We start from the raw sequence: 24,910 nt of genomic DNA on the forward strand, positions 1-24,910 counted from the left end.
AAAGAGCAGCCCCTCCATGGCCTGTTTATCTGTCTGTCATGGCTGTGGTGTTGACGACATCGGCCACCATGCACAAAAAAAGTCGGAAGACGCACCCACACACAGACACACACACACCAACAGACGTAACACAACCATCCACACACAACCTCATATTCACATGCACAAACACACAAAAATAGCCCCCGTGAGTCTATGCAGCCCACATCCTCTTCCTACCCTCAACATGCATTCATACAATCCCCATTTAAATACACACAAACACAGACATTAACACACACACACACACACACACACACACACACAGATATTTCTTTCTTTTCTTTGTCTCTTTCTACCCATAACACTGGGGCCCTGACACATGTGTATTCATTCTCTACCCCCAAAATCTCCCTCCCTCCCTCCCTCCCTCTCCAGCCCTCTCTATACTGGTCCTTGCTCTTCTCTTCTCTCCTATCCACCCCCCTCCACGTTACATCCCCCCCAACCCCCACCAACATCCCCCCCCCCCCCCAACATGCGTAGCAACCACACACCCACGGTACCCTGGCACTTCCAGTTGCTCCAGAATCCCTCCATCTTGGTGGAATCCGCTGCTGCCGCCGTGGTGCTGCTGCTCATGCTGGGACGGACGCGTGAACGAGAGAACGCCGGGCGGCCGAGGAGGGGGATGACAAGGGGGGGGAGAAAAAAAAAACCCCGAGAGCGAGCGCGAGAGAGACGCACGGAGGAGGAGGAGGAGGTAAAGGAGGAGGAGGAGGAGGTGGATGAGGAAGAAGAGGAGGAGGGGAAGAGAAAAAAAAAGAAACGCGTAGAGATTCCGCCGGCTAGCGCTAACGGCTTCTTGCTGCTGTCGCTGCTGCTGATGCTGCTGCTGCCACTGCCGCTGCCGAGCTCTCTCTCTCTCTCTCTTTCCCTTTTTCTCTCTCGCTCGCTCTCTCTCTCTTTTTCCCTTTTTCTCTCTCGCTCGCTCTCTCTCTCTTTCGCTGGGCTGTGTGCGCTTGCTCGCTCTCTCTCACACACACCAGTGCATGAATGACCCAGTGGAGGAGGAGACACAGCAGAGGAGAAGAAGAGGAGGGAGGGGGGAGAGGGAGGAGGGGGGGAGGAGAGAGGGAGGGAGGAGGGGTGGAGGGAGGAGAGGGAGGAGGGGGGAGAGGGAGGGAGGGGGGAGAGGAGAGAGGGAGGGAGGAGGGGTGGAGGACCCGATGCTGCCGACTGGTGGAAGAGAAGAGGAATAGAGAGATGGTGAAGAGGAAAGAGCAAAAGGGGAGGGGGAGGTGATCAAAGGGGGGAAATGGAAGGGTGGGGTAGCGATGATTGACGACGGGACCGGCCAGAAGCGGAAAGCCGCAGTCTTTAAGCTGGCCAACAGCCTAAGGGGCCCTCACTGCAAAATCCTTCCAAAATAAAAGTCCTCACTTCTGGACACACAAGAAGGAAATGGTTAACCCCACCCATATCTCACATCTGACAGACAGACTGGAGAGACAAATATCATTGAATATATTTTGTTCCCATCATCTTGGCTCTCTCTCTCTATCTCTTTTTGTCATTCTCCATCTCTCTCAGTCTTTCTCTCAGCCTCTCTCTCCCAGCTCATCTCTCTCTCTCTCAACTCAGATTATTAGTAATCCCAAATCTGCTCTTTGAACGAGACAACATAAAAAAAAAAATACAAATTTCGATTTGAAGTTGTGTTTGTTTATTGGTGTTATTTTGCCCCCGTTCTTGAGCCTGTTTGATCTGTGTTTGTCTGTTTGTGAGATTTAAAGCTTGGTTCGTTGGAACAGCTGCAATACTAGACCACAGCAGCTGGTCAATGACCGGGGCTTTTTTCGGTTGCATTAGTGGTTCCTGTTGAAACTCAGGAATATTGCTGGAATATTGTCAGTCATGTAATAGTAATGTCGTCCTTCTGTTCTCCTTGACAACAGTGACAACAGTCTCCAAAGATGTCCACAAAGATAACGCAACAGACAGGCCAACAATGCAATAACAAATAAGTGTGTGCATGTGTGTGTGTATTTCTGTATGTGATTGAGGGATGGAGCGTGCCTGGGAAATAGACAGACAAACAGACAGATAGATAGATAATGAGAAAGCGAAAGAGAAAGAGAGATAGTGTGTGTATGTGTGTGTATTTGAGTGTGTTTCACTTGTAAACACCCCTGCCCCTGCATGAGTTAATCCCTCTCCAGGGCTCCAAGATGACTAACCACCTCTTCTAGAAATGCCTTCGGTGATGTATCCTGCTCTCTGCTCTGTGTTTGTGTGTGTGTGTGTGTGCTTGCTTGCTGATGTGGGAAGTGTGTGTGTGCACTTGCTTGTTCTAACAACTATAAACACACACACACACACACATACACACACACACACACACACACACACACACACACACACACACACACAAACAGATCATTTATACAGTAGCACAGTCACATGCTCTGAGTTACCAGGATTTTAACACTTAGAGACTATGAGGAGAAGCATTCTCCAAAGCACCACATCCCATCCCCTTGAAGATGGCAAAAGTATGTGATTATTATTATCCATACAATCCTTGTACACTATGTATACAAGGCGTGTGTGTGTGTGTGTGTGTGTGTGTGTGTGTGTGTGTGTGTGTGTGTGTGTGTCTACACTTGTGGGGAAGGGGTGTGTGACATCATGAGGCGAATGTCTCAAAGCCAGGAGAATGACTCAGCGTTCTGTCTGTGGGTAGCGCAGTGTGTGAGGAAAATGCTGTGTTTGCTCTTACGCTCATCTGTATGCAACTGCACACACACACACACACACACACACACACACACACACCTATAGAAGCACCCCCCCCCCCCCACACACACACACACCTCTCTCTCTCTCTCTCTCACACACACACACACACACAGAGCAACACCCACACTGAGAGTCAGACACAGCCATAGACACACACACAGACACAGACACACACACACCTCTAAACTGCTGTTTTTGTTGTGTTGGCACAGTGCACCTATCTGTACACTCTGTCCTTTTCAATGTCATTACATCTCCGTTTCACTGCAGAAAATGGGTCAGTTTCACCCTCAAGAGCCAAAACACAGAGGGCCAGTTTCCTAAACATGGACAAAGTCTAGTCCGAGAGTCAACACTTTCCCTTTCAATGGACATTTCATTTCTTCATAGAGGAAGCTATGGTATAACCCACTTCCAGTGAATTAAGCTAAGCTAGACAGTAACACTTTACTTGAAGGTATCTACATAAGAGTGACATGACACTGTCATGAACACATGACATTGTCATTAACGATTGAACCCTAACCGTAACTTGTCATGACAAAAAACGTATGACACTTAATGACATAAGCGTTATGTCATAAACGTTTATGACTTGTTTATAATGTTTACGACACGTTCACGACAGTGTCATGTCACTCTTATGTAGATACCTTCAAGTAAAGTGTAACCAGATAGGCTAACAGTGCCAGACAAGGTTATTGCACGCACAAGAAGAGAAGAGAAGGGTGTGTATCCTCTTATCTAACTCTTAGGGGTAATTTCCCAAAAAGCTGGTGTGTTCTTTAAGTGTTTTAGTCTAGGACTAGGCTTAATCCATGTGTTGGAAACTGGTTGATGTGTCAGTACAATGACACAGCTCACAATATTAGCACTGCCGTATTATAAACCAACAAGCTAACCTCATAAATCAGAGAACGGCTAGTGAACTGTTGATTGTACTTCTCTCTCTCTCTCTCTTTGTGTTTGTGTGTGTGTGTGTGTGTGTGTGTGTGTGTGTGTGTGAGAGAGAGAGAGAGAGAGAGAGCATGTATGTTTGTGTGTCTGTGTCTGTGTGTGTGTGTGTGACAGAGAGTGAAAGTCTGTATGTTTGTGTGTCTGTGTTGGTGTAATTGTGTGTGTGTGTGTGTGTGTGTGTGTGTGTGTGTATGTATGTAGTGAGGAAGGGAGGGGAGGAGAACAGCTTGTTCTTGCTTACTCTAGCGTTAACTAAATTGCATGTCCTGACAACATGTCCTTCACTCTAACACATCAATTTAATGCAGACCCTTGGAGCAAAAAACTGTCCTGAGGCTTCCATCTAGGTGTAGGACCCAGAGTCAAGACAGGGTGGCATTTAAGTCTAAGTGTTTGTACTGTTCTGCTATTAGTCTTCTACTAAATTGTGCCATGGCAGAGGAACATGAGAAGGACGTGTAGAGGTCTTGCTAGCACACACAGGTTAGCTACACATGCTAAGCCTAATTGATTTTACATAAATAAAACGCTGAAAAGCACCAAGGTGAAAAGCAGGGGTTGGTATCAGATGACACCTTTGCACCTCCAAAGAATTGAGGCTGTGACCTTGGCCTTTACTATATCTATAGATCTACTGGTGCTATATAGCCTAGCTCAGATGTCCGTGTCCCTATTCAATCAGATCCTTTTCTTTTAATAGCATAGCCCATGCCCCATACACAGATCACTGTCACAACAGAAGCATAAGCCTGTTCACAGACCTGCTACATAACCCTACAGTCACATTAGCTACAAAAGACAGCGACAACTCCACAACTCTAGATTTAAAAGTTCATATTTCTCTCTAGGTATTGCAAATAAGGCAACAAACCCTGAACTTACTTGTTAGTACAAAAATACTGTCTTGATGAGTTAGCTCCGCCATCTTGGATACCATTTTCGAGGTAACTTTTAAGCAACGAATGTCACGTCGCCTTCACTCTGATTGGCAGTCGCTTTGTCGCATCGCTCAGCATTTGCATAAAATAGACTTCTTGTCTATTTTGGCCCCGCCTGGCTCGTGGTAGCGGCAAGCTCGTCGCTTGTCGCTGGCAAACGGCCACTCCCATTGAAAATGAATGGCAGCCTGCCGCTTTGTCACTGTCTCTTGTAGCTACTGTAATGTGACTGTGGGTAAGGCACTAATACAATATGGCTGGGTGATTGCAGTTTACTTACACAGGGCTCTGAGACACCACTATAGGCTACTGATTCCAGTTCAGTCACATATGACACTCAACCATGGACCCAACTTTTTGGGAAATTAGCTTATTTGCCATCTACCGCAGAGTTAGGTAAGAGGAAACATACACTGTGTGTGCAAAGACATTGTTAGCCAGCCTAGCTTAGCATAATTAACTGGAAGTGCGCTATCAAGATGGCCGACGAGTGGGGGGACTTGCCTATAAGGGCTTTGGTCACACCAGTTACCCTATAGCCTAGCTCCCTTTTACATGGGCGGATTATGAACTTTCGGGCCCCTGGGCCCAGATGTTTTAAGGACCCCCACTAATAGTCGCATATGGGGGAGGGAGGGTTTGGGGGTCTTCCCCAGAACATTTTTTAATTTGTTTGATGTGATTTCCTGTATTCTGGTGCATTTTGGGGATGGCCAATAGTAAATTCAATCAGATTCATAGCCTACATCCTGATGTGTTGATATTGAGGCAATGATTCCATGCAAAGGCTTGGGCTTCAGTGCCCCCTGACCCCCTGGGCCCGGTAGGCCCGTGCAGTAATCCATCCCTGCCCTTTTAGCTACAGGCTACAGCTACAGACACCATCATTTAGCAATAGCAGTTGCCTAACAACACTTTCAGGAAACACATTCAGATCAGTTACACTGGGCACTCACTCACACAGCCCCAATAAAATAACTGATTCTAGATCAGTTTATGGGCTATAATCCTGCTGCTGGTGACTTCAATTCCATTCTCTGTTTGGCCACAATCCCAGGAGAACACACTGCAGAGCAGAGACTACCCCCCTAATGGGTATCGATGGCTTACGCTTCAATTATAAATGCCCACATAATTCTCTATTGAGCATTTAAAGGGAATGGTCATTATTCTGCCAACCCTTTTGCACGTCTTTAAATCTTTAATTATAACAAGAATAGAAATGTGTGTGATCAGTAATTGTTCGTCTCTGCTTGCTATTAAGCGGATAGTCTTTCTATGCCGAATGTACTATGAGTCCAATGTGGCAAACACAAACAGAGATGGTAGTAGTTGTTCAAATGTAAGTATTGCAGACTTGGAAAACATACAGCATAATACAGATAGTTCAGTATAGTGCACAATAGCAAAAATCTGACAGACACACTTATTTAAAAACACCCACTAATCCACTGTCGCAACACTGACTGCAGTGACTTCAGGATCCTCTTTAGGATTCCATTATTGTCATCACTGTCAATGCTGCCTACTCAGGTAGTATTCTAAGCATAGGCTGCATAGAAGCAGGAAGGAAGGCATCTGACTGAAATTCTTGTTTAGAATTCTGCTAAAAGTGTCCATCTGGCTGATCAATGTAGGCAGCCAAAAGCCAATATGATCTTTTAACCTAGAACCACCTGATGGGTTTTATGGACGGTATATTAAGTAAACAATTGCTAAATGCTGCCGGAGATGCTAGCATTGATTATGCCTGTCCTGTCTGATGCCGCGCCCCTGCAGGCAGTCCTTTATTCCAGTTTAGGCTGCCTGAACATTGTTCTCTTCACATCACAATAAAAACACAACACAAGCACTTTTGTCATGCAAGGCTCATGATAAATGCAAACCCTGTGGTGATTTAATGTGTTTGTTGTTAAATCATTAATGAAAGCATAGCAGCCAATGTGCTCCGAAAGCAGCATGCTACAGTACGTAGCTAAATCCTACAGTTCTGCACTTATGACCTTACCTAGTCACTAGGCAACACTACTGTCCAACTCCTAACCTATCACAGAAGTGCAATAGCTGCACAAACAAATTGCATAACATAAAAGGAAAATATATAATTCCAACCGGTTTCTATCAGTGACTTTATCTGTTCTCTTTCAGTGACTCTAGGAGCAGATTCATTATCGTCAGTTATTGGTTATGGGCTTTGGGATTGGGACAAGTAAAATATAACAATTTACTATATAAAATATAAAATGATGTTCTGGTAAAAAGTGCCTATCGTAAAGACACCTATCGGTTTAATTCAAGATATGCCTACATGGGATTTAAAAAGGTTGCCTGAGAGGTTGCCTGAGGGGGCTGCCAATCAGAATCAAATGTGGATCGTATTCCTCAAGTATGATTAAACAAATATTAAGCAATCTTTTGTTCACTAAGCTACCCTAATTTGCTTATTCATAAATGGTAAATGGCATAAAATCATGCAAATCATCGAGATTGGGATATTTCATATGATACAAACTGTGGCAAAATAAACTGTCATCTTTCGATATAGAAATTGTGGGAATCCTTCATTTCCAGTTGTCACAGAAGAAGGGCTTTCTCACATAAAAGTCTGTGAAATGCCTGTGAAAAAAGCCTTTCAATCCTAACACCCATTATACTTGATTAAATCTGTAATAAAGCTGTCACTAAACCATGGCTGTGACTCACAGCTGTTTTTCTACCTATTCCAATCTTCAAATCTGTACTTCAGTGAAGCCTATTTCCATGAAACCCATCTCCGTTCTGCTACCCTCGGCTTTGCACACTGAAATACCAGCAGTGGCTGGAGGGCACTAGAAAAGGGGAAGAACAAGGACAGCTTCATAATGACCTAAATGACTTGAATTTTTCTACATATGCAGCACTGGATCATATCACATTATGCTATTCAACTGCAATTCCTTACCAGCACTGAGAGAAGCAGGGAGAGAATCATATGTATACTGTTTACCAGTAGCCTATATTGTCGATAGGATAGTATGGCTTAAGCCATACGCTTAAAAAGAAGTGAAATACACATCATTACCAATAAAATGTGTTTGCTTACTTAAAAACAATTGTCATTAGTATTCACCACAAAGACAGAACAGAGAGGATGCACATTCCCAAATGATAGATGGAACACACCCTCAAAACATACAATAAAATATTATATTTGCAGGCTTGTGTAACTTCATTGACATGATATCATGTAATGTAACTATGCACGGAGGACACAAGTTATACCATGTTTAACTCGATGACATTCTGTCTGCGTTTGGTCTTGTGCCACAACTGGGCCAATATAAATTTTCTTATGCTAACAGTTAAGGTAAAATCTCTTTAGTTTTTAAAAGTCTAGCAAAGGTTTCCAAAGCTGGTCGAGAATCATATAAAAGATGCTTTCATTAAAACTTCCCACAGAGGTGACAGAACCCGAGTCGTACGTTGACCTCAATATCCGTCAAACCAGACGCCATCTCTCCCGGCAGAAACTGCAGTGGACAGGTGGGCCAAGCCTGCCAATGGCGACACTCTGGGGAAATTCCATAACTGGCATCAGGGACAGGCAGCTACCGACACAAACAGCCAGGCTACACTGGCTGAGCAACTAAAGCGCTGCGTTCGTGGAGCGTATAAATAGTTGACTGGTCTTTTTTTTTAAATGTATGCACCGCTATCACATCTTTTGTAACCAGTTCCCATTGATTATAGTGGAAGCTAATTGGCGCAGCATATGCTCCCCAAATGGGGTGCCTCAGTTACGGGCCTGTTGTAGCCTCAGTTACGGGCCTGGTGTAGCTTCAGTTACTGGCCTGTTGTAGCCTCAGTTACGGGCCTGGTGTAGCTTCAGTTACGGGCCTGGAGTAGACTGCCTGTAAGATGGATTCAGTCTGACACTGCTGGTGCGTCTGGGCAACATCTGAGCCAGACTCAGGCCATATCTGGGCTGCTACAAAATGAGGGGCGGAGTCAACTCCTAATGGGGGGCGGAGTGGGGAAGGGGGGGGGGGGGGGGGCATTCTTGGCAGACAGACCTGCCCTTATTTCTCCAGGAACAGTCCAGCACTGCTGGTGCGTCTGGGCAACATCTGAGCCAGACTCAGGCCATATCTGGGCCAAGAAGGGCCGGAGTCAGCTTCAGCCCTTTGGCATTCTTGGCAGGCTGACCTGCACTTATTACCCTGGGAGTGCGGCATTACATTACAACGCCTCTTCAGGAGCCAATGGCTCCCTGGAGTCAAGCGCCAACACATAAACCTCCACAATGCAGCAGAGCGTCAGCGACAAAGCTGTGCAGAGATGACTGGGTAGACGAGGTATTGAAGATTACATCAAAGGCCCTGTCATTCTGTTACAATAACAATCTTGGGCATTTTCCATTGCAACCTGGGTTACAAGTAAAAATATACATAGACCTGATCAAAAGCCATTTCACTTCAGTTCACGGCCTATGAATCAATGTACACATTTACTATATGATAAAATAACAGTTTATAAATTTGACCTCTGACTTGTTTGAAATTGTCCAATAAACCAAAAGCCGTCCTGTCATGACTTGCATGGCCATGTCCTTGGCGATGGCAGCGCCTTGGACCTCCACCATCACCGGCTCTAAATAAACCTCTTCTACTAACTGGTGTCACCATGGTAACCGCAGGCACTTGCTGACAGCACAGGGCGAGTCCCTATTGCTTTTGTGCAGCTCATAAAACACACTGTGCACACGCACACACACACACACAAGCACTGCACACACACTTCTTCCAAAACGTTCTCCCATTCCTAATGTGCAGTCAGAGCACAGAGCGCTATCTCATGGTGGTGGCGTCAGGGCCTTGTCCAGTTCAGATGCCTGTACAATGACACAGACCATTTAAGAGCCCAGTCGAGCTGATAATGAAGAATGATGAGCGTTCACCGACACACACAGATTTAATTTTCACCCTCTTAGCAGCCCAACCAGATGAATTAGCATGGAAAATTAAAACCTGAGATAAGAGATGGACAGACTGAGAAAAGGAGGAGGAGGGAGTGACTGAGAGAGAGAAAGAGAGAACGACAGCGGGAGGAAGAGAAATTGTGAATGTTATTAAGAGAAAATCTGTGTGTGTGTGTGTATGTGTGTGTGTGTGTGTGTGTGTGTGAGAGAGAGAGCGAAAGAGAGAGAGAGAGAGAGAGAGAGATGAAAGAGTACACACTGCAATGGCCTCCCTAGGATTCCTCCGCCGTTGCTTCGGCTTTCTGTTGCCCTGACGACAAATCAGAGCTCTCCCGGTTGGCTGGAACCTTCCCTACCTAAAAATAAACCCTCTTTTCAAGCGCTCTGTCTCTGAGCAATACTGCACCTCTGCAGCAACACACACTCACACACACACACCTGCACAAACCAAAATAATCGTATACAGTCAATACATCCTGCACTCACAATGACAATGAGTCATGTTTACATACTGTAAGCTAATTGAGGTCGACCCACTAATTCATATGTTCACACACATACACACACACACACACACACAAACACACCCTACACATACACATACACACCCCACACATACACAGATCAGCCGGCGCTACATTTCATCGGATCCACTCATCCTGCTCCTTTCATCTCCAGAGAGGCTGTGCCACATAGCGACAGCTTGCTGACATGACAGGTTAGAGTATTCTGGGATGAAGGAGGACGGCGTGGTGTGTGGAGACCTCTGCTGGTGGTAGTTGGCACAGCTGCAAGAACCCCACCCTCCTCAAATACAGAAAAAAAAACCTCCGCCTCCTCCTCTCCTTCACCCATAATCGCTGCTGTTGCCATTGCTACTGCCTTCCTCACCTCAGCTTCTGGAACCTTCCATGACACACTATGCAAGTGAGAGCAAGGCAGACAGGGGAGGGGAGGGGGCAGAGGAGAGAGAGAGAGAGAAGGATAGAAAGAGATGGTGGGAGAGAAAGAGAGAGAGAATAGGAGTGAAAGAGAGAGAGAGAGAGAGAAGGAAAGAAAGAAAGAAAGACAGAGAGATAGATACAGAGGTACACTCTCAGAGAGGGGAGGAGAAAAAGGAAGAGGGCAAGAGAGCACAAGAGAGAGAGAGTGAGAGAGGGAAAGATAGAGAGAGAGAGAATGAGAGAGAGAGAGAGAGAGGGGGGAGAGAGAGCATGAGAAAGAAAGAGAGGAGAGAGAGCACAAGAAAGAGAGAGGGAACGATAGAGAGAGAGAGGAGAGAGAGAGAGGGAGTGACAGACAGGGCTTCCTCTGGATAACCTCCAGACAGCCTCACCCCATCCAGTGTGACGCAGCACACAAAAAACACACACTCACTCTTTCCCAAAATGGCCGACAGAGGACGTGCCGCGTATGCCGACAGCAACAGACAACAATGTGCCACCGCGCCTGTCCGGGACAGAGAGAGAGAGAGAGGGGAGAGGGAGAGAGGAGCTGACGCAAAGCTCTCATTTAGTTTATGACCTGCCATTCAACACTCATGTGCTATATGCCACAATGTTCCCGGCTGCAAAAGACACATCCATCAACGGGTTATCAACATAGCAACAAATAGAATACTAAGCTAACATTAAACTTATTACAAATTATTTCCAGATTCAAAACGTGTTTGGGGCTCCTCTTACATTTTTCTGTTTCAGTTCTTCTGACCCAATGGGACAAATAATGTCCATGTTTATTGCCCACTCTGATAATGCACATTAAATAAGAAACATAATTGTTTCAGCCATTAGTAAATCATACGCTTCCTTCTTCACATCAAACTTAGACCTTCACTGATATGGGTAATTTGAAATGGGTCATTTTACTCACACCTTTACCACCTTTATTTAATATACTGGTGTTGAAAATATTCAGAGGATCGTGTTTTCCAAATAGGACAAAAAGGAGGATCTCATAAACTCTGGTCGGTTATTATCTGGTCATGAAATATGCTAACAAAATCAATAATGATGTCATTGCTATCATCTGTAGGCCCTTTCACACTGGCGAAATCGCCGCGATTTTATGTACCAGAATCGCGGAACGACTGTCCCTTTCACATAGACCGAGGCGGAACGGCGGGACAAAGTGTCTCGCCAAATTTACTACCAAGCCCCCTAGAAATTTTGCCGAGTTTTTTCGTTCCAGCACCAGTGTGAATGGGTCAAGGCGGAAAGGGGAATCTGGGCGGGCATTTCGATGCTATGTCCAGCCCAATGTCCAGCAGCAAAAAAATCTAACTGATCAAAAGCAATAGCAGAGACAGAACATTATGTCAATCTCTAAATTCACAAAGTCTCCTCATTCAATGTCTGCTAGAGTTGACTGTAGCTTAGAATGCAATCAGTTGCCATAATAGGCTATCCTAAAATCCAACGAAAAAACAAAGCATGAACTCATGAGCGTCTGTCTGCCCTATATGTATATTCTCTGATTGTAATGTTTACAGATATCTAGACGATATTTGTAACATTTGTTTTGTATTTGGCCTGTTATAAAATCATGTAGACCTATTGAACAATTTAAACACATTGGGAACCGCAAAGTTGGAGACATGCATAAAGACATTGCTGCAAATTTAAAACCGGATTACTCTGGAATGGCTAACTGTACAGGGGCATGCTTTATGCTTTTACCTTTGTGTTCGGTAAGGTCTGCTGTTTATTCTGATATATGGTTTGTCATGTGTTGAGGTAAAGTTCGTGAAGTATTCCACCAAGATGAATGGGTAGGGAGACGGGCGCAAAAAATATGATTAAATTAAAGTTACTTTTCTCGCGAACCGTTTACCACAACAACTAACCACTAATCGTTTAAAAGCTGAGAAAAAGCTCTTTCGTGTGATACATGTGATGTCTGTGATAATAGGCTACTTCGCAAGTAGTTCAGCAAATTTGGGTGGGACAGAATACCTTTACAGAGCAGCAGCTAGCTGGCCATATCGGCTCTGGCTCACATGATGTACTGCTTTAAATTGTGTAACAAACAGACATCCTCTTGAGAAAATATGCAAGTGGATGAGTCAAAGTTTGAAATACCTGACATAATTTCTGGCTGCATTTATCACAGGTAGCCAATATGAGTGATTTTGAACAACCTTACTGATTTTCAATACCTCTTTCTTTCAAGCACTGTTAATCCCCTCTTCCTCTCTATCTCTCCATCTCTCTCCCTCTTCCCTCCTTCTCTGTGAAATTTAAATTCTAAGCATGTTAGTAGTGTTGGGGAAGTGGTGTGGGGAGCGTGCGGCTCTCTGTCTGGATGGCAGAGCCACAGAGTGGAAGAGAAGGTGGGAGTGTGTGTGTGTGTGTGGGGGGGGCTCAGCAGCGGCTGACTCAACGCTACTAATTGAAATGAAATGACAGTTGGAGCGCCCATTCACACAATTCAATTGCTGCCGTCACCTCCGCCATAACACCTCACACCCCCACGTCTCCTCAACCCACACACACTTGCATGAATACACACAGACACACACACAGACACACACACACACACAGGCACGCTTGCATACTCTCGCTTCAGACTAAGCTGTGTGACTCGGCAGTGCAATTGTGAGCTGCCATTCCTCAGTCTCACCACCAGGGGGCTCCCAGGCCTCCCGTTGTCTCTGTCCTGGGAGAGGTGACATAACCACACTGGCCCAGATAGCAGGGAGCAGAGGCAGAGGCAGAGGCAGAGGCACAGGCGACCTCCATCACCCACCAGCCCCAGGCATCTGGCTCACAGCTCAGAGATGCCCACTCCCCTCTGCCATCAAGATGAGGCCCGCAAGGCCAGCGCAGAGATGGATGCATGGATGGATGTATAAATGGATGCATGCATGGATGGAGGGATGTAAGGATTCTGCTTTGACAATAAATATGGTTTAAATACATAGAGTCAAAGTCTCAGACACAGACATGGGGACACACACACACACACACACACACACACACACACACACTAAGGAGTGCTTCCTGTTGTGTGTGCTGCCCTGCCCAGTGAGTTAAGGAGGATGGCGGATGCCAGTGCTGGGGCAGAGGAAGCACTGAGAGAGGCCGTGTGCAACAGAGCCACGCCTAAACAGAGGCCTGCTGCTCACTCGGTTGGTTGGTCTACTCTACTGGTACCAGAGCAGATGGCTACTGAGGGAAGGGGGATGGGGATGGGGGGGTAACACTCAAGGTGTTTTCATTTTATTGACTGGCAAAGAACAAAGTCTGGCAACTGTGAATTAATGAATTAAAGGTCATTTCAACAATTTGCCGAAATCCTTTTGCTAGTTTGACACCATGAGCACAGGTCTCATGCTCCCAGATGTCACACAACGCACAAGCCTTAGTGCAGGTGTGTGTGTGTGTGTGTGTGTGTGTGTTTGTTACATTCTGAATCCCATCGAAATGCACTACACTACTTTAATCCTTTAGACAACTGTATGCCTGGTCAGCAATGGTCAGCAAGCACAATCTGACAGAGAATCCATTCGGTAAGCAGTGTGAAACACGGCGCTCCTTCCCCAAAATGCTGAGGGGTGGCACAAGGCTCCCAAATCTACTGCTGGCTCTCCCAGAAGGCAGGTGACAGTGTGGAGTACTGCTGACTCCCGCGTACTCATATACGCCCGCGCACACCCAGTTGTTTACACCATTAAATGGGGATTGCTTTCCAGAGACTGGCCGTAGGATTTGCTACTTAGTGTCACACACTGTGTGTGCGTGTGTGTGTGTGTGTGTCTATGTCATGTTAAAGCTGGCTAGCCTCAACACTCTCTCTCTCTCTCTCTCTCTCTCTCTCTCTCTCTCTCGTCTCTCCCCAGGTCAGGGCATTAACGTATATGAGCTCTTCACAAAACAAAGGATAAGAGATGGATACAGACAGAGAGAGACAGAGAGACAAGGAGAGAGGGAGAGGGAGAGGGAGAAAGAGAGAGGGAGAGAGAGATAAGAGAGGGAGAGGGAGAGAGAGGGACGAGCTGGGGAGATGGAACAACAAAGACAGTGAGCAAGCGACAGAGAAGGAGGGAAGGAGAGAGGGAGGAGCAGAGAAAGAATCACAAAGACTGTGAAAGACATGCACAGTGAGAAAGAGAGAAACAGACAGAAAGCACTTTAGAACAGAGGGCAGGATAGAGACTCTATCCTTGAGAAGACACAGCTGTGCGCAGTTTTCACGCGGGTCATCTTTGCCCTTGGACATTTTCAGCCGGTTGGAAATTGGACTCATTTTATTTTAAATTTTTATTTATTTTATTTATTAATTTGTTTGTTGTATGTCTTGTATGTCTTGGTGTCACGGGTACGCTGGCGACTACGCCGCTCCGTCCGGCATCTTTTGTGTTTGTTATTTCTTAAATGTATGTCTTGGTGTCACGGGTACGCTGGCGACTACGCCGCTCCGTCCGGCATCTATTGTCTTTGTTAGTCTGTGTCAATGACAATGTCTTATATGTGGAGCGCTTTGGGTTGCACTCTGTGCATGTTAAATGCGCTATACAAATAAATCTGACTTGACTTGACTTGACTTGACTTGATAGACAGACAGAGAGGGGGATAAAGAAAAAGACAGAAATACAAACAGAGAGAGAGAGAGAGAGAGAGAAAATGTGCAAAAGACAGCGACACAAAGAGAGACTGTTGTCTACAGCTACCCGCTACCCATCATCAGACAGGCTTTGTCTGTCCACACACACGTACACACGTACACACACACACACACACACACAGTTGTAACACACAGAACACCATGAGGAGACTTCAATTAGCGACACGCTAGCTGATGCAACATTAGCCTCACATAGACCTTCCACAGGCAGCTTGCTGCTAGCTGGAGTCTAGAAGGAGTCGCCTATATTCTAGAACATTCCACAGACTGTCCTCTTGAGCTTCCTGTCATGCATGTGTAATTTTAGCAGAGTTTTTCTTTGTCTCCAAGGACTTTAGAAAAAGTACTCAGTGACCAGTGGTGGTAAAATAAGGGAAACACCGCAAGTAGCCTATTTTTTCTGATGTACGTAAGCAGACAAAATCCATAAATAGCCAAGATAGCACTTGCAGAGGAGTCTAAGCATCACTAAAATAAACACCCACATTGAAAAAGATAGATTGTGAGCCACACCACACACACACATACACACAAGCACACACACACACACATACACACAAGCACACACACACACACACACACACACACACACACACACACACACACACACACACACACACACACACACACAGGGCTTTTGGGTCATAGCGTCTCCACCAGTGTTCCAAACATAAACAAAGCAGAGAATGAGAACCAAATGTGGGCGCACGCACACACAGACATAGACACAGACACACACAGACAAAGACACAGACACACACACAGAGTTGCATGCTGCTATAGCTCCATAAGCACTGTTCTCTAAACAGAAACATTGTGTGTAGCATGGCTGCACCCAGTCCACCCATACACTCCATAAAACTGTGGCCTTACCCTTCTGCTTGGTCAGGCCCTGGAGGAGGGGCGGTGGTGGGGCAGCCTGTCTGTCTGGACCTTGGCTCTGGCCAGGGCTCCTCCGGGCCTCAGGCTTCTCCTCGGCCGCGGGCTTCTCCTGCTTGGGCTCTGGGGGGCTGCTGCTGCTGCTGGTGGTGGAGAAGAAGAGGTTGCTGGGAGCCGGGGTGCTGGGCTTGGCTTTGACCTCCTCCACGGCGGGGGCCTTCGGGGTAGGCGCTGCTGGGGCGGAGGGGGCGAACGCGGGGGTGACCGGTGGAGGTGAGGGTGTCACAGGGGCAGCGGCAGCAGGGACGGCGGTGGCGGCGGGCATCGTCGGGGCGACGTCGGGCTTGCGCTGCGCAGCGGCACCCTTGAGGCCGGCGCGCTTGGGGCTCTCCTCGCCGCACGACTCCAGGGCCAGCTCGCTGTCCAGCTCGGCTTCGCGCTCCTCCCGCAGGATGCTGTACTGGTTGAGGCCGGGCCCTGCGGAGGCCAGGAGGGCAGGGGCAGGGGCAGAGGGCAGGGAGGGGGGTGGGGCAGCGGGGGAGCTGGAGGCGGGGGCAGACGAGGGCTTGCTGAAGCTCATGTAGCTGGACCCCGCACTGTGAGCGGACGCAGCGGCAGACACGGCGGCCGCCGGCTCCTCGGACACCAGCTCGATCTCAGAGTCGCCGGACTCGCCGCCACTGCTGCCCTCGGCGTCGTGGGACGAGCGGGGGAAGGCGGAGCCAGAGGAGGGGGCAGTGGGTCTGGCCGTGGTTGGGCTCGGAGACTTGTCTGGGGTGAAACTCTTGGAGCCGCTCGTTTTGTACTTGAGGTCGGAAGGTGAGTCAGACTCCTCTGTGAAAGGAGAGATAGACAGAGAAAGAGAGAGAGAGAGAGAGAGAGAGAGAGAGAGAGAGAGAGAACGGGGGAAAAGAGAATGGAGGAGAAGAGACGACAGAACAGAGAGATGAGATGGATGGTGACATGAGTAAGTACAGCGAGATAATAAAAAAAGGAGGGAGGGAAAGAAAAGAGGAATGAAAGAGACAGAGTGGGAGGAAGGGAAGGAGGGGAGGAAAGAGGGATATGACAGAAATGAAAGATAGAGAGAATGAAGAAGGAAGGAAGAGGAGGGAAAGAGACAGATTGATTGATAAACAACGAGAGAAAGAAGAGACAGAGATACATAGATTCAGACAGCAGGAGCGGGGAGGGTGAGAAAGAGAGAGAGAGAGAGAGAGAGAGAGAGAGAGAGAGAGAGAGAGAGAGAGAGAGAGAGAGAGAGAGAGGTCAGTGAGGGCGGCAGGTACGTCCCCTGTGGATGCCATCTGCTCTAATATGAGCTTCTGTGGAGAGAGCATGTGGAGTCCAGCCACTCACACAGAGAGCTGCAGGTCACCTCAACACACACACACACACACACACACACACACACACACGCAGACACACAGACACAGAGGCACACACACACACACACACACACACACACACGCACACACACACACACGCGCACACGCACACACACACAACCACACAAATGCACACACATTTAACACATTTTTAACAAACACAAATATATGTGAACACTCAATGACCTACATCTTCATATTGTACGTTCTAGGTCTACTACCTTAACCATATGCTTTCCTAATCTGGCTCTAACATTGCTTTCAATGAGTGTGTGCGTGTGTGTGTGTGTGTGTGTGAGTGGGTGTGGGTCTGTGTATGAGTGTGTGTGTGTGTGTGTGTGTGTGTGTGTGTGTGTGTTAGTGCCCCTATACCTGTGAGGGGTGGTGTGGACAATTCAGGGCTCTCGCATTTGTGTATGTGTGTGTGTGTGTGTGTGTGTGTGTGTGTGTGTGTGTGTGTGTGTGTGTGTGTGTGTGTGTGTGTGTGCCTCAGACTAGTGCCTAGTGTACCTGTGAGGGGTGGTGTGGATCCAGGACTATCGTCCTCTGGCTCAGACAGGGTGACGGTGGGCACTCCCTCCAGGCCCAGGCTCAGGATGCTCTCCCTCTCGGACACTGCCGGGGGCCCGCCGGGCGTCATCGACGGGGAGGGCGAGCGTGGCGGCGTCTCCGTCAGCGTGATCTTCACGGGGCTGGCGCTGCTCCCGGCGCCCGGCGAGCGGTACGGCTGGTAGTCCGACAGCTCCTCGTCGGACGGCTCCTCCACGTATGGGAAGGACTGGGCATCCAGCGCCGGCCCCAGGGTCTCCACCTCCGGGCCCCCCAGGGCACCGGCCCCTGCCCCTGGGCCTCCTTTCTCCATGTAGCCTCCAGCTATGTTTCCTCCAGCGCTAATGCTATCTCTACCGCTACTGGCTCCCATCCCACCAAGCCCTCCCAGGCCGGAGAGCAGGTCGCTGGGCTTGGACTTGCTGCTGCTGCCCATGTTCCCCCAGTCGTCGTCGTCGTCGTCATCATCGTCGTCGTCGTCGTCCAGAGGGCTTTGCTGCTGCTGCTGCTTCTGCTGCTGTTGTGGGCGGCTGATGTCCATGTAGTTGTAGTCAGACGTGATCCCGCCGCCGATGCCGCCACTGCGGTCGGATTCTGCAATCTTGCGGGACGAGGACGAGTCACTCGGGTCGCCGGGGGTCATCTCGATGCCCGAGTCGGAGCTGAACATGGTGTGCGAGTCCAGGCCGGACATCAGGTCGTCCATCAGGCCTCCGCCGCCACCGCCACCGCCAGTGGTCTTCCCACTACCACCGCTCCCTGAGAAGTAGGAAGAGGAGTCCTGCTGGAAGGAGTAGTTCTGATTGGACAGGAGGGAGGTGTAGAGGTCATCCATGTCACTGGACTTCTTCGAGGAGTCCGACTTGCCTATACCCCAGAGAAAGGGGAGAGAAGAAAGGAAAGGAGACAAAGTAAGACAGTGATTAAAACACGATGAGAGAGAGAGAGAGAGATCGAATAAAAAGAGAGAAAGTCACAGAATGAGAGAGAGAGAGAGAAAGAGAGAGAGAGAGAGAGAGAGAGAGAGAGATCGAATAAAAAGAGAGAAAGTCACAGAATGAGAGAGAGAGAGAGAGAGAGAGAGAGAGAGAGAGAGAGAGGTCATTAGCTTGGCTTGGCTTCCAGTGCATTAAACAGGGAAGTGAACTGAAAACAGTGATAACAGCTGGCTCAGTCGGCTCAGAGGCTGGGCTGAGAGGGGGTTTGGAGCATAAGTAATGCCCACAAAATTTGTCACTTTGAGTAAGCATTGTTCTCTGTGAGGCAGACTGGCTCGGAAGCCAGCATTTCATCCCCTTCTGTGTGTGTGTGTGTGTGTGTGTGTGTGTGTGTGTGTGTGACTGCTTGTGTGTGAATGAATGTGTTTAATGTTTAAATGTAGGGATGAGACGAAGTGTGTGTGGGTGTGTGTGTGTGTGTGTGTGTGTGTGTGTGTGTGTGGAAGGTGGGGAGAGGCTGAGGGGGTGTTTTATTGTGTTTGCATGACATTTGAACCTAGCTGAGAGTAATCTGGTTAAGTCTGTTGAAGGCACAGAGCCTGATGCTGAAACAGTGTGTCGGCTGTTTCATGTTTGTGTGTGTGAGGCAGCTGTGCCATGTGTGTGCATGTGTGCAGTGCAGAATGTGTGTGTGTGTGGTAGGTTTGTGTCTGTGTATGTATGCCTGTGTGTGGTACAAAGGGTTTGTGTGTGTGTACAGTATGTGTGTGAGTGTGTGTGTGTGAGCGTGTGTGTGTGTGTGTGTTGGCACACTGCAGAGTGTGTGGGTGTGCCTACAAGGTGCATGCATGCAATATCCATGAGCTCTGTGAGCTGCGCTGTTATCCCACATCTTTAGCTTTTCTGCCATGTGAATTTCTGCCATGTGAATGTGAATGTGGCAGTGTGTGTGCATACAAATGTGTGTGTGTGTGTGTTTCTGTGTGAGTGTGTGTGTTTCTGCCCATATCTGTATGAAATGAAATCTATAACGGAACTCCCCCTATTACCGTCTGTCCCGTATTTCCGCCGTCTTGCGTGTATGTGTCACTTAATATCCATTTCTATACAAACCAAGACGGCGGATTCCTAAAGAAACGCAACCACCCACACCATAGGTGTATCTAAATTAGCTATGTACCAAAAATTACATTTTACCGTGACTCGAAGAGCTGTAAACAGTGTTGTAAGGCTGCGTGTACACAACCGCTTGGAGCTCCAGTGGAATTTTAGATTCATTACGAGAATTCTCGGTCTAACCGTTCATGTGGCGTAAATAGGCGACCCATCAGGCCAGCACTATAACTCCGAGCGTGGTAAACAAAAACGGATATTTCAGGCAGTAAATGCTCCCGTTAAGAACCAAACCAGATTTTGTTCAAATCTACACACATATGGCTACTGAAAAATGTAAGGTTCATTTAGCAAATGTTATTTTGAAGTGTTAAAAAACATTGTTGTTTTAGAATTTCTGAACAAAAGTGGTGATAATTGGGGGTGTTACGATATTATCTGAGTGCATTCAAATGTGTGTGTGTGTGTGTGTGTGTGTGTGTGTGTGTGTGTGTGTGTGTGTGTGTGTGTGTGTGTGTGTGTGTGTGTGTGTGTGTGTGTGTGTGCAGCTGTGTGTATGTGTACACATGTGCATACATGAGTGTGTGCACTCTGCTCTGATATTTGCACATACACATATTATTCATTGACTGGAAACATCATCCATTTTCTAAACGTACAAAATAACTTAAAACGACTTATTATATAAATATAATACAACTAAAAAAATGTAAACATTTTGCATTGCTGGAAAAACGGAATGCAGCAAATAATCATTGTTGATTACGTTGTTTACATAATCGTTGGAAGTCTTAATGGACAATGTATTGATTAATTTGATTAATTGCAGAACCCTAGTGTGTCTACTGTGGCTCCTGGTGGTGGTGTGTGTGTGTGTGTGTGTGTGTGTGTGTGTGTGTGTGTGTGTGTGTGTGTGTGAGCAGCAGAAGGGGGTCTACAGCCCATCCATGCAGCACTAACGGGTGCCACTCGCATACAGGCGACTGGCTGGAAACAGACCAGCATCGTTCTGACTAACAGCACCCAACCCCCCCCCCCTCAGAGGCAGAGACTGAAGCAGGTTTGGGCTGCTAACTCCAGGGCCGTTAAGAGTCTCTGACTGTAGCCGATGCCACTCACATCACTGATAGAAAGATGATTTCTCCAGCAGATGGATTTTTCTTCCTTAATGTGCGGAGTTATTAGGAGTATTACAGAGCGAAATTTTGTTCCGGCTCAGAGCCCATCAGTCTCCGCGAGAGTACTGCACGTCCCCTGGGAGCCGGCCGGTAGGGACATAGAGGCAGTCATCTGCTGCAAGCACAAGGGCCTCGGAGAGAGTCTCTAACATCAGCCAGGGCCGCTGCCGCCTCTCTGCTTAAAAGACAGCATTCAGGGGCCTTGAGAATCCCTCACATCAGCCAGGACCATTGATGCTGATGCCTCTAAACCACTCTAAATCGGAGAGATATTCAAACATGATGGATCAGCTGATGGATATCTACAGAGAAAATACTTTCCAAGCTCAACAGACAGATTTCACTAAATGTTGATAATAACTGTTGACCGTAACTCTTCCTTATGCCTTCTTCCTTCAGCCATGGTGCTGCATTTGCCTTGAAGGAGACTGGGGCAGAGACTGGGGCAGGGGCAAAATGGGACTCTGGTGTCTATTTGCCCCAGGGATTTAACCTGTCATACCCCTAAATTAGGGCACCCGTGGTGAGATGTGCTACTGCACTATATTGGCAAGCTACTGGAAGTCCGCGGTGATGAGATTAGTTTTGATGGACATGTCAAAAGAAAATATTTACTTTTTGAAATATTTCCAATGGTTGAGTCTGTGATTTAAATCCAACACGCCTTTTTGTCAGACACAGCAAATCCTACTCATGTTCCTCTAGTTGTAATGGGCTGTTCAGTGTGTGTGCTTAAAAAAAAAAAAAACCTCAAATTGATCTGTATGGCAAACAAACACAGTGGTTTGGATCAAACAGTTCCAGCCAATCAACACTTTGCTTCAGGCACAAGAGAGGCGAGTTCTTTGGTTGGTTGTTCAGCTCAAATATCAACAACATTTTGCCAGACTCACAGACTGTCTTGAATTCATGGACATCTGATCCCGAAAAAACACTTTCTGCTACACTCTAAGAGCCTGAACAAGCAAATCCGTTCTTTATCGGAACTTTATCCGTTCTGATGTGAATCCCAGCAACAATTCCCTTTACAACACTACACTTACACAACCCCATTACTAAAAACAGAGCTAAAGTAACAGCTCAAGTCATTACAATCACGATGATTTATTCATGATTGATCTAATTCTAAGAATAAAGGTGTGTCTGTTACACTGGCACTCTAAATGAGTCATAGCGAGGCCTAACACATGAAATATTCAACAACTCCCTTTACAAACACTACGCTTCCACAGCCTTATCACTATAAACTGACCACTCAGGTCAACTCAGAAGATTACATAATCAAAATGATTTCGCAAACAGATACTGTAGATCTCAAGAAGTGTAAGATTTTAATTCAAAGAACAAACATGTGTCTATAACACCAAAGCTGCAAATGAATCGTAACTAGGACTAACACATTAAAAATGCACTGATAAAACAAAACAAAAAAATGCATCTCGAAGGCATCCTGCTTTAGCTACATGACTACATCTGCAAACAACTGCAAGGTCATCTATATGAGCCTTCAGTAGTGGATGCCTAGCTTAAAGGGCAGTCAGACTGACTGCCCTCTCCCTTTGCCACAGGGGGACATTGTAGTCTTTCATTAACATCCCTGGCTGGGATTCATTTGGCAGTAATATAACAGCAAAAGTCTGTGGGGAAAAATGTTTCTCAATAACACAAAAGCAATAACTATGGGAGATGATTACGTTGATTATGGTGTGTCTGATTTCCTGTTGTGTTATTCATTTGTGTTGAATGGCTTGGCTTGGCACCCTCAGGGTAGAGCTAAACATACTTACCTGGTGTTTACTTTACACAACAGGACACAAACAGGCATAATATAATTGCATACACACACACACACACACACATACACACACAAAATGTAAAAAGCATGCTTACTTAACAGAACAGAACAAACACAAACATGTACACACCAGTGGCGGCCGGTGGTTAAAAAAATAACGGAGGAAGGAATGTCTGCTTGATTGGTGTTAGTGGCAAATGTGAGGTTGTGATGGTGTTGGTGGCATATGTGAACAATAGAGTATGTAGGCCACCTACCCAGACACGTTTATAGCAGCAGCATGTACTATGTAGCATTTTAACTGGCAATATTGTGCAATAAATGCTGTTCTGACATTCTCGGGGGGGGGGGGGAGGGGGATTAATAAATGTAAATGTAAATAAATGTAAATTTAGGTCTGAGAAGTCAGGGAAGATATGTAGGTCTAGATATGAAATGTTTTCCTGTTTTCCAGATGTTTTGCAAAAATTATGGAAAGTCTGGAGGTTTTGCTAAATGTAATACATTTGCAGAAAAGTCTATAATACTAAAAACAGACACTTGTTTTATAAAACCATGTAACTATTTACCATTAAAAATTAGACCTTAAATGTGGTTATTTGTAACATGCTATTGTTTTTAAAGCCAAAGCCGCTATAACTTATATAACTTGGATGATTATAACAACGCATAACTATCCAAAAATGTTTTATCACCAAATGAACTGTCCACGTTTGTGACAGGCCAGCAGTGGGCTATAGCTGATTGTTTTCTGTGCTAACGTTACCAGTTAGCCATTAGTATTTGTCATAGGCCTACTATGTAGCATTCAGTAGCCTACACTATACTAGCCTTACCATATTTTTTTGGAATATGAATTTTTGGAACTGGTCTTCCTGCATTGATCCTAACCTTTGATCCTAATCCTTGTTCCTTCAAAGTGTTAAAAATAGTAATATTAACAGTAATTTATCAGATTAGTAATTCACTTTATATATATTTTATTTTTCTCTGAAATTTTAGGGAGGGTGTTCCTCCCTTTCCTCAATGAAGGAGCCTCCTCTGGTACACACATATACTCACATTCATACACAGTCAGTGTGTGTGTCTATGTGTGGGTCTGCATAGTGTGTGTGTGTGTGTGTTTATGTGTGTGAGGGTTGCAGGTGGCCACTCTTGTGTTCTACGTGAGAGCCCTTCAGCATGGTCAGCCAGGGTGTGGCACTGACAGCTTAGGGCAGCAGTGGGTGACGGTCACACACTCCACCCATCCTCCACACCAACCTCTCTCCTTCTCTCCCTCCTTCCCCTCTCTTTCCTTTTTAACCCTGCCCGTGTATTTCCTTAAATTCTCTCCCTCATACGATTTCTCTCTTCTGAAAGGCTGAAAACACACACACACCAAACAAAAACACAAGCAAACAAACACACAAATGTATGGGCACACACATATACTCACACTCATCCATCTCTCATTCTTACCCTCTCCCTCCCTCCCAGGCAAATGGATCTCTCTCTTTCTCCCTCAGTCTCCCAGGGATAGACATTCTCTCTATCCTTCTCTCTCTCTCTGTCTCTCTCCATGTCTCTCTCTCGCATGGTGCTATTTTTGTCTGATGCACGTTTTCTTCCGCGCACGTTTGTCTGCAGGTTGACTCACTGCAGTGGTGGCGGTGTCAGACGAGGGCTACGGGAAATTGCTGCTCCCCGTCTGTCGGCGTGCGAGCCAACCCCGCGCTCCCATCTCTCCCCGTGGCCGTCCAACCACAGCGAGGCAGAGAGGCAGAGAGGGAGAGAGAGGCTCATGGACCCACTTCCTGCTCGCTCTCTTGC

At 46.7% G+C, this 24,910-nt stretch overlaps 1 protein-coding gene across 2 annotated transcripts in view; it reads right to left on the reverse strand.

Annotated features, from left to right (window-relative positions):
* The window catches only part of rtn1b (reticulon 1b), a 54,806-nt gene that overhangs the window by 10,791 nt on the left and 19,105 nt on the right, over positions 1-24,910 (reverse strand). The window contains exons 2-3 of one of the 2 annotated variants that reach the window (XM_076272139.1): positions 18,036-18,941; positions 16,132-16,971 (exon numbers count right to left, since the gene is read on the reverse strand). In XM_076272139.1, the coding sequence (XP_076128254.1) occupies positions 16,132-16,971; positions 18,036-18,941 (1,746 nt within the window). Of the gene's footprint in view, positions 1-536; positions 625-16,131; positions 16,972-18,035; positions 18,942-24,910 lie in introns of those variants that run through there. The other variant, XM_076272140.1, reaches the window with a different exon arrangement.

Source organism: Alosa pseudoharengus, unplaced genomic scaffold (genome assembly GCF_046254945.1).
Source record: "Alosa pseudoharengus isolate Yale_2024_CS ecotype anadromous, Long Island Sound unplaced genomic scaffold, YU_APseudo_1.1 YU_APseudo_1.1_scf_7, whole genome shotgun sequence".
In the NCBI taxonomy this organism is placed as follows: Eukaryota; Metazoa; Chordata; class Actinopteri; order Clupeiformes; family Clupeidae; genus Alosa; species Alosa pseudoharengus.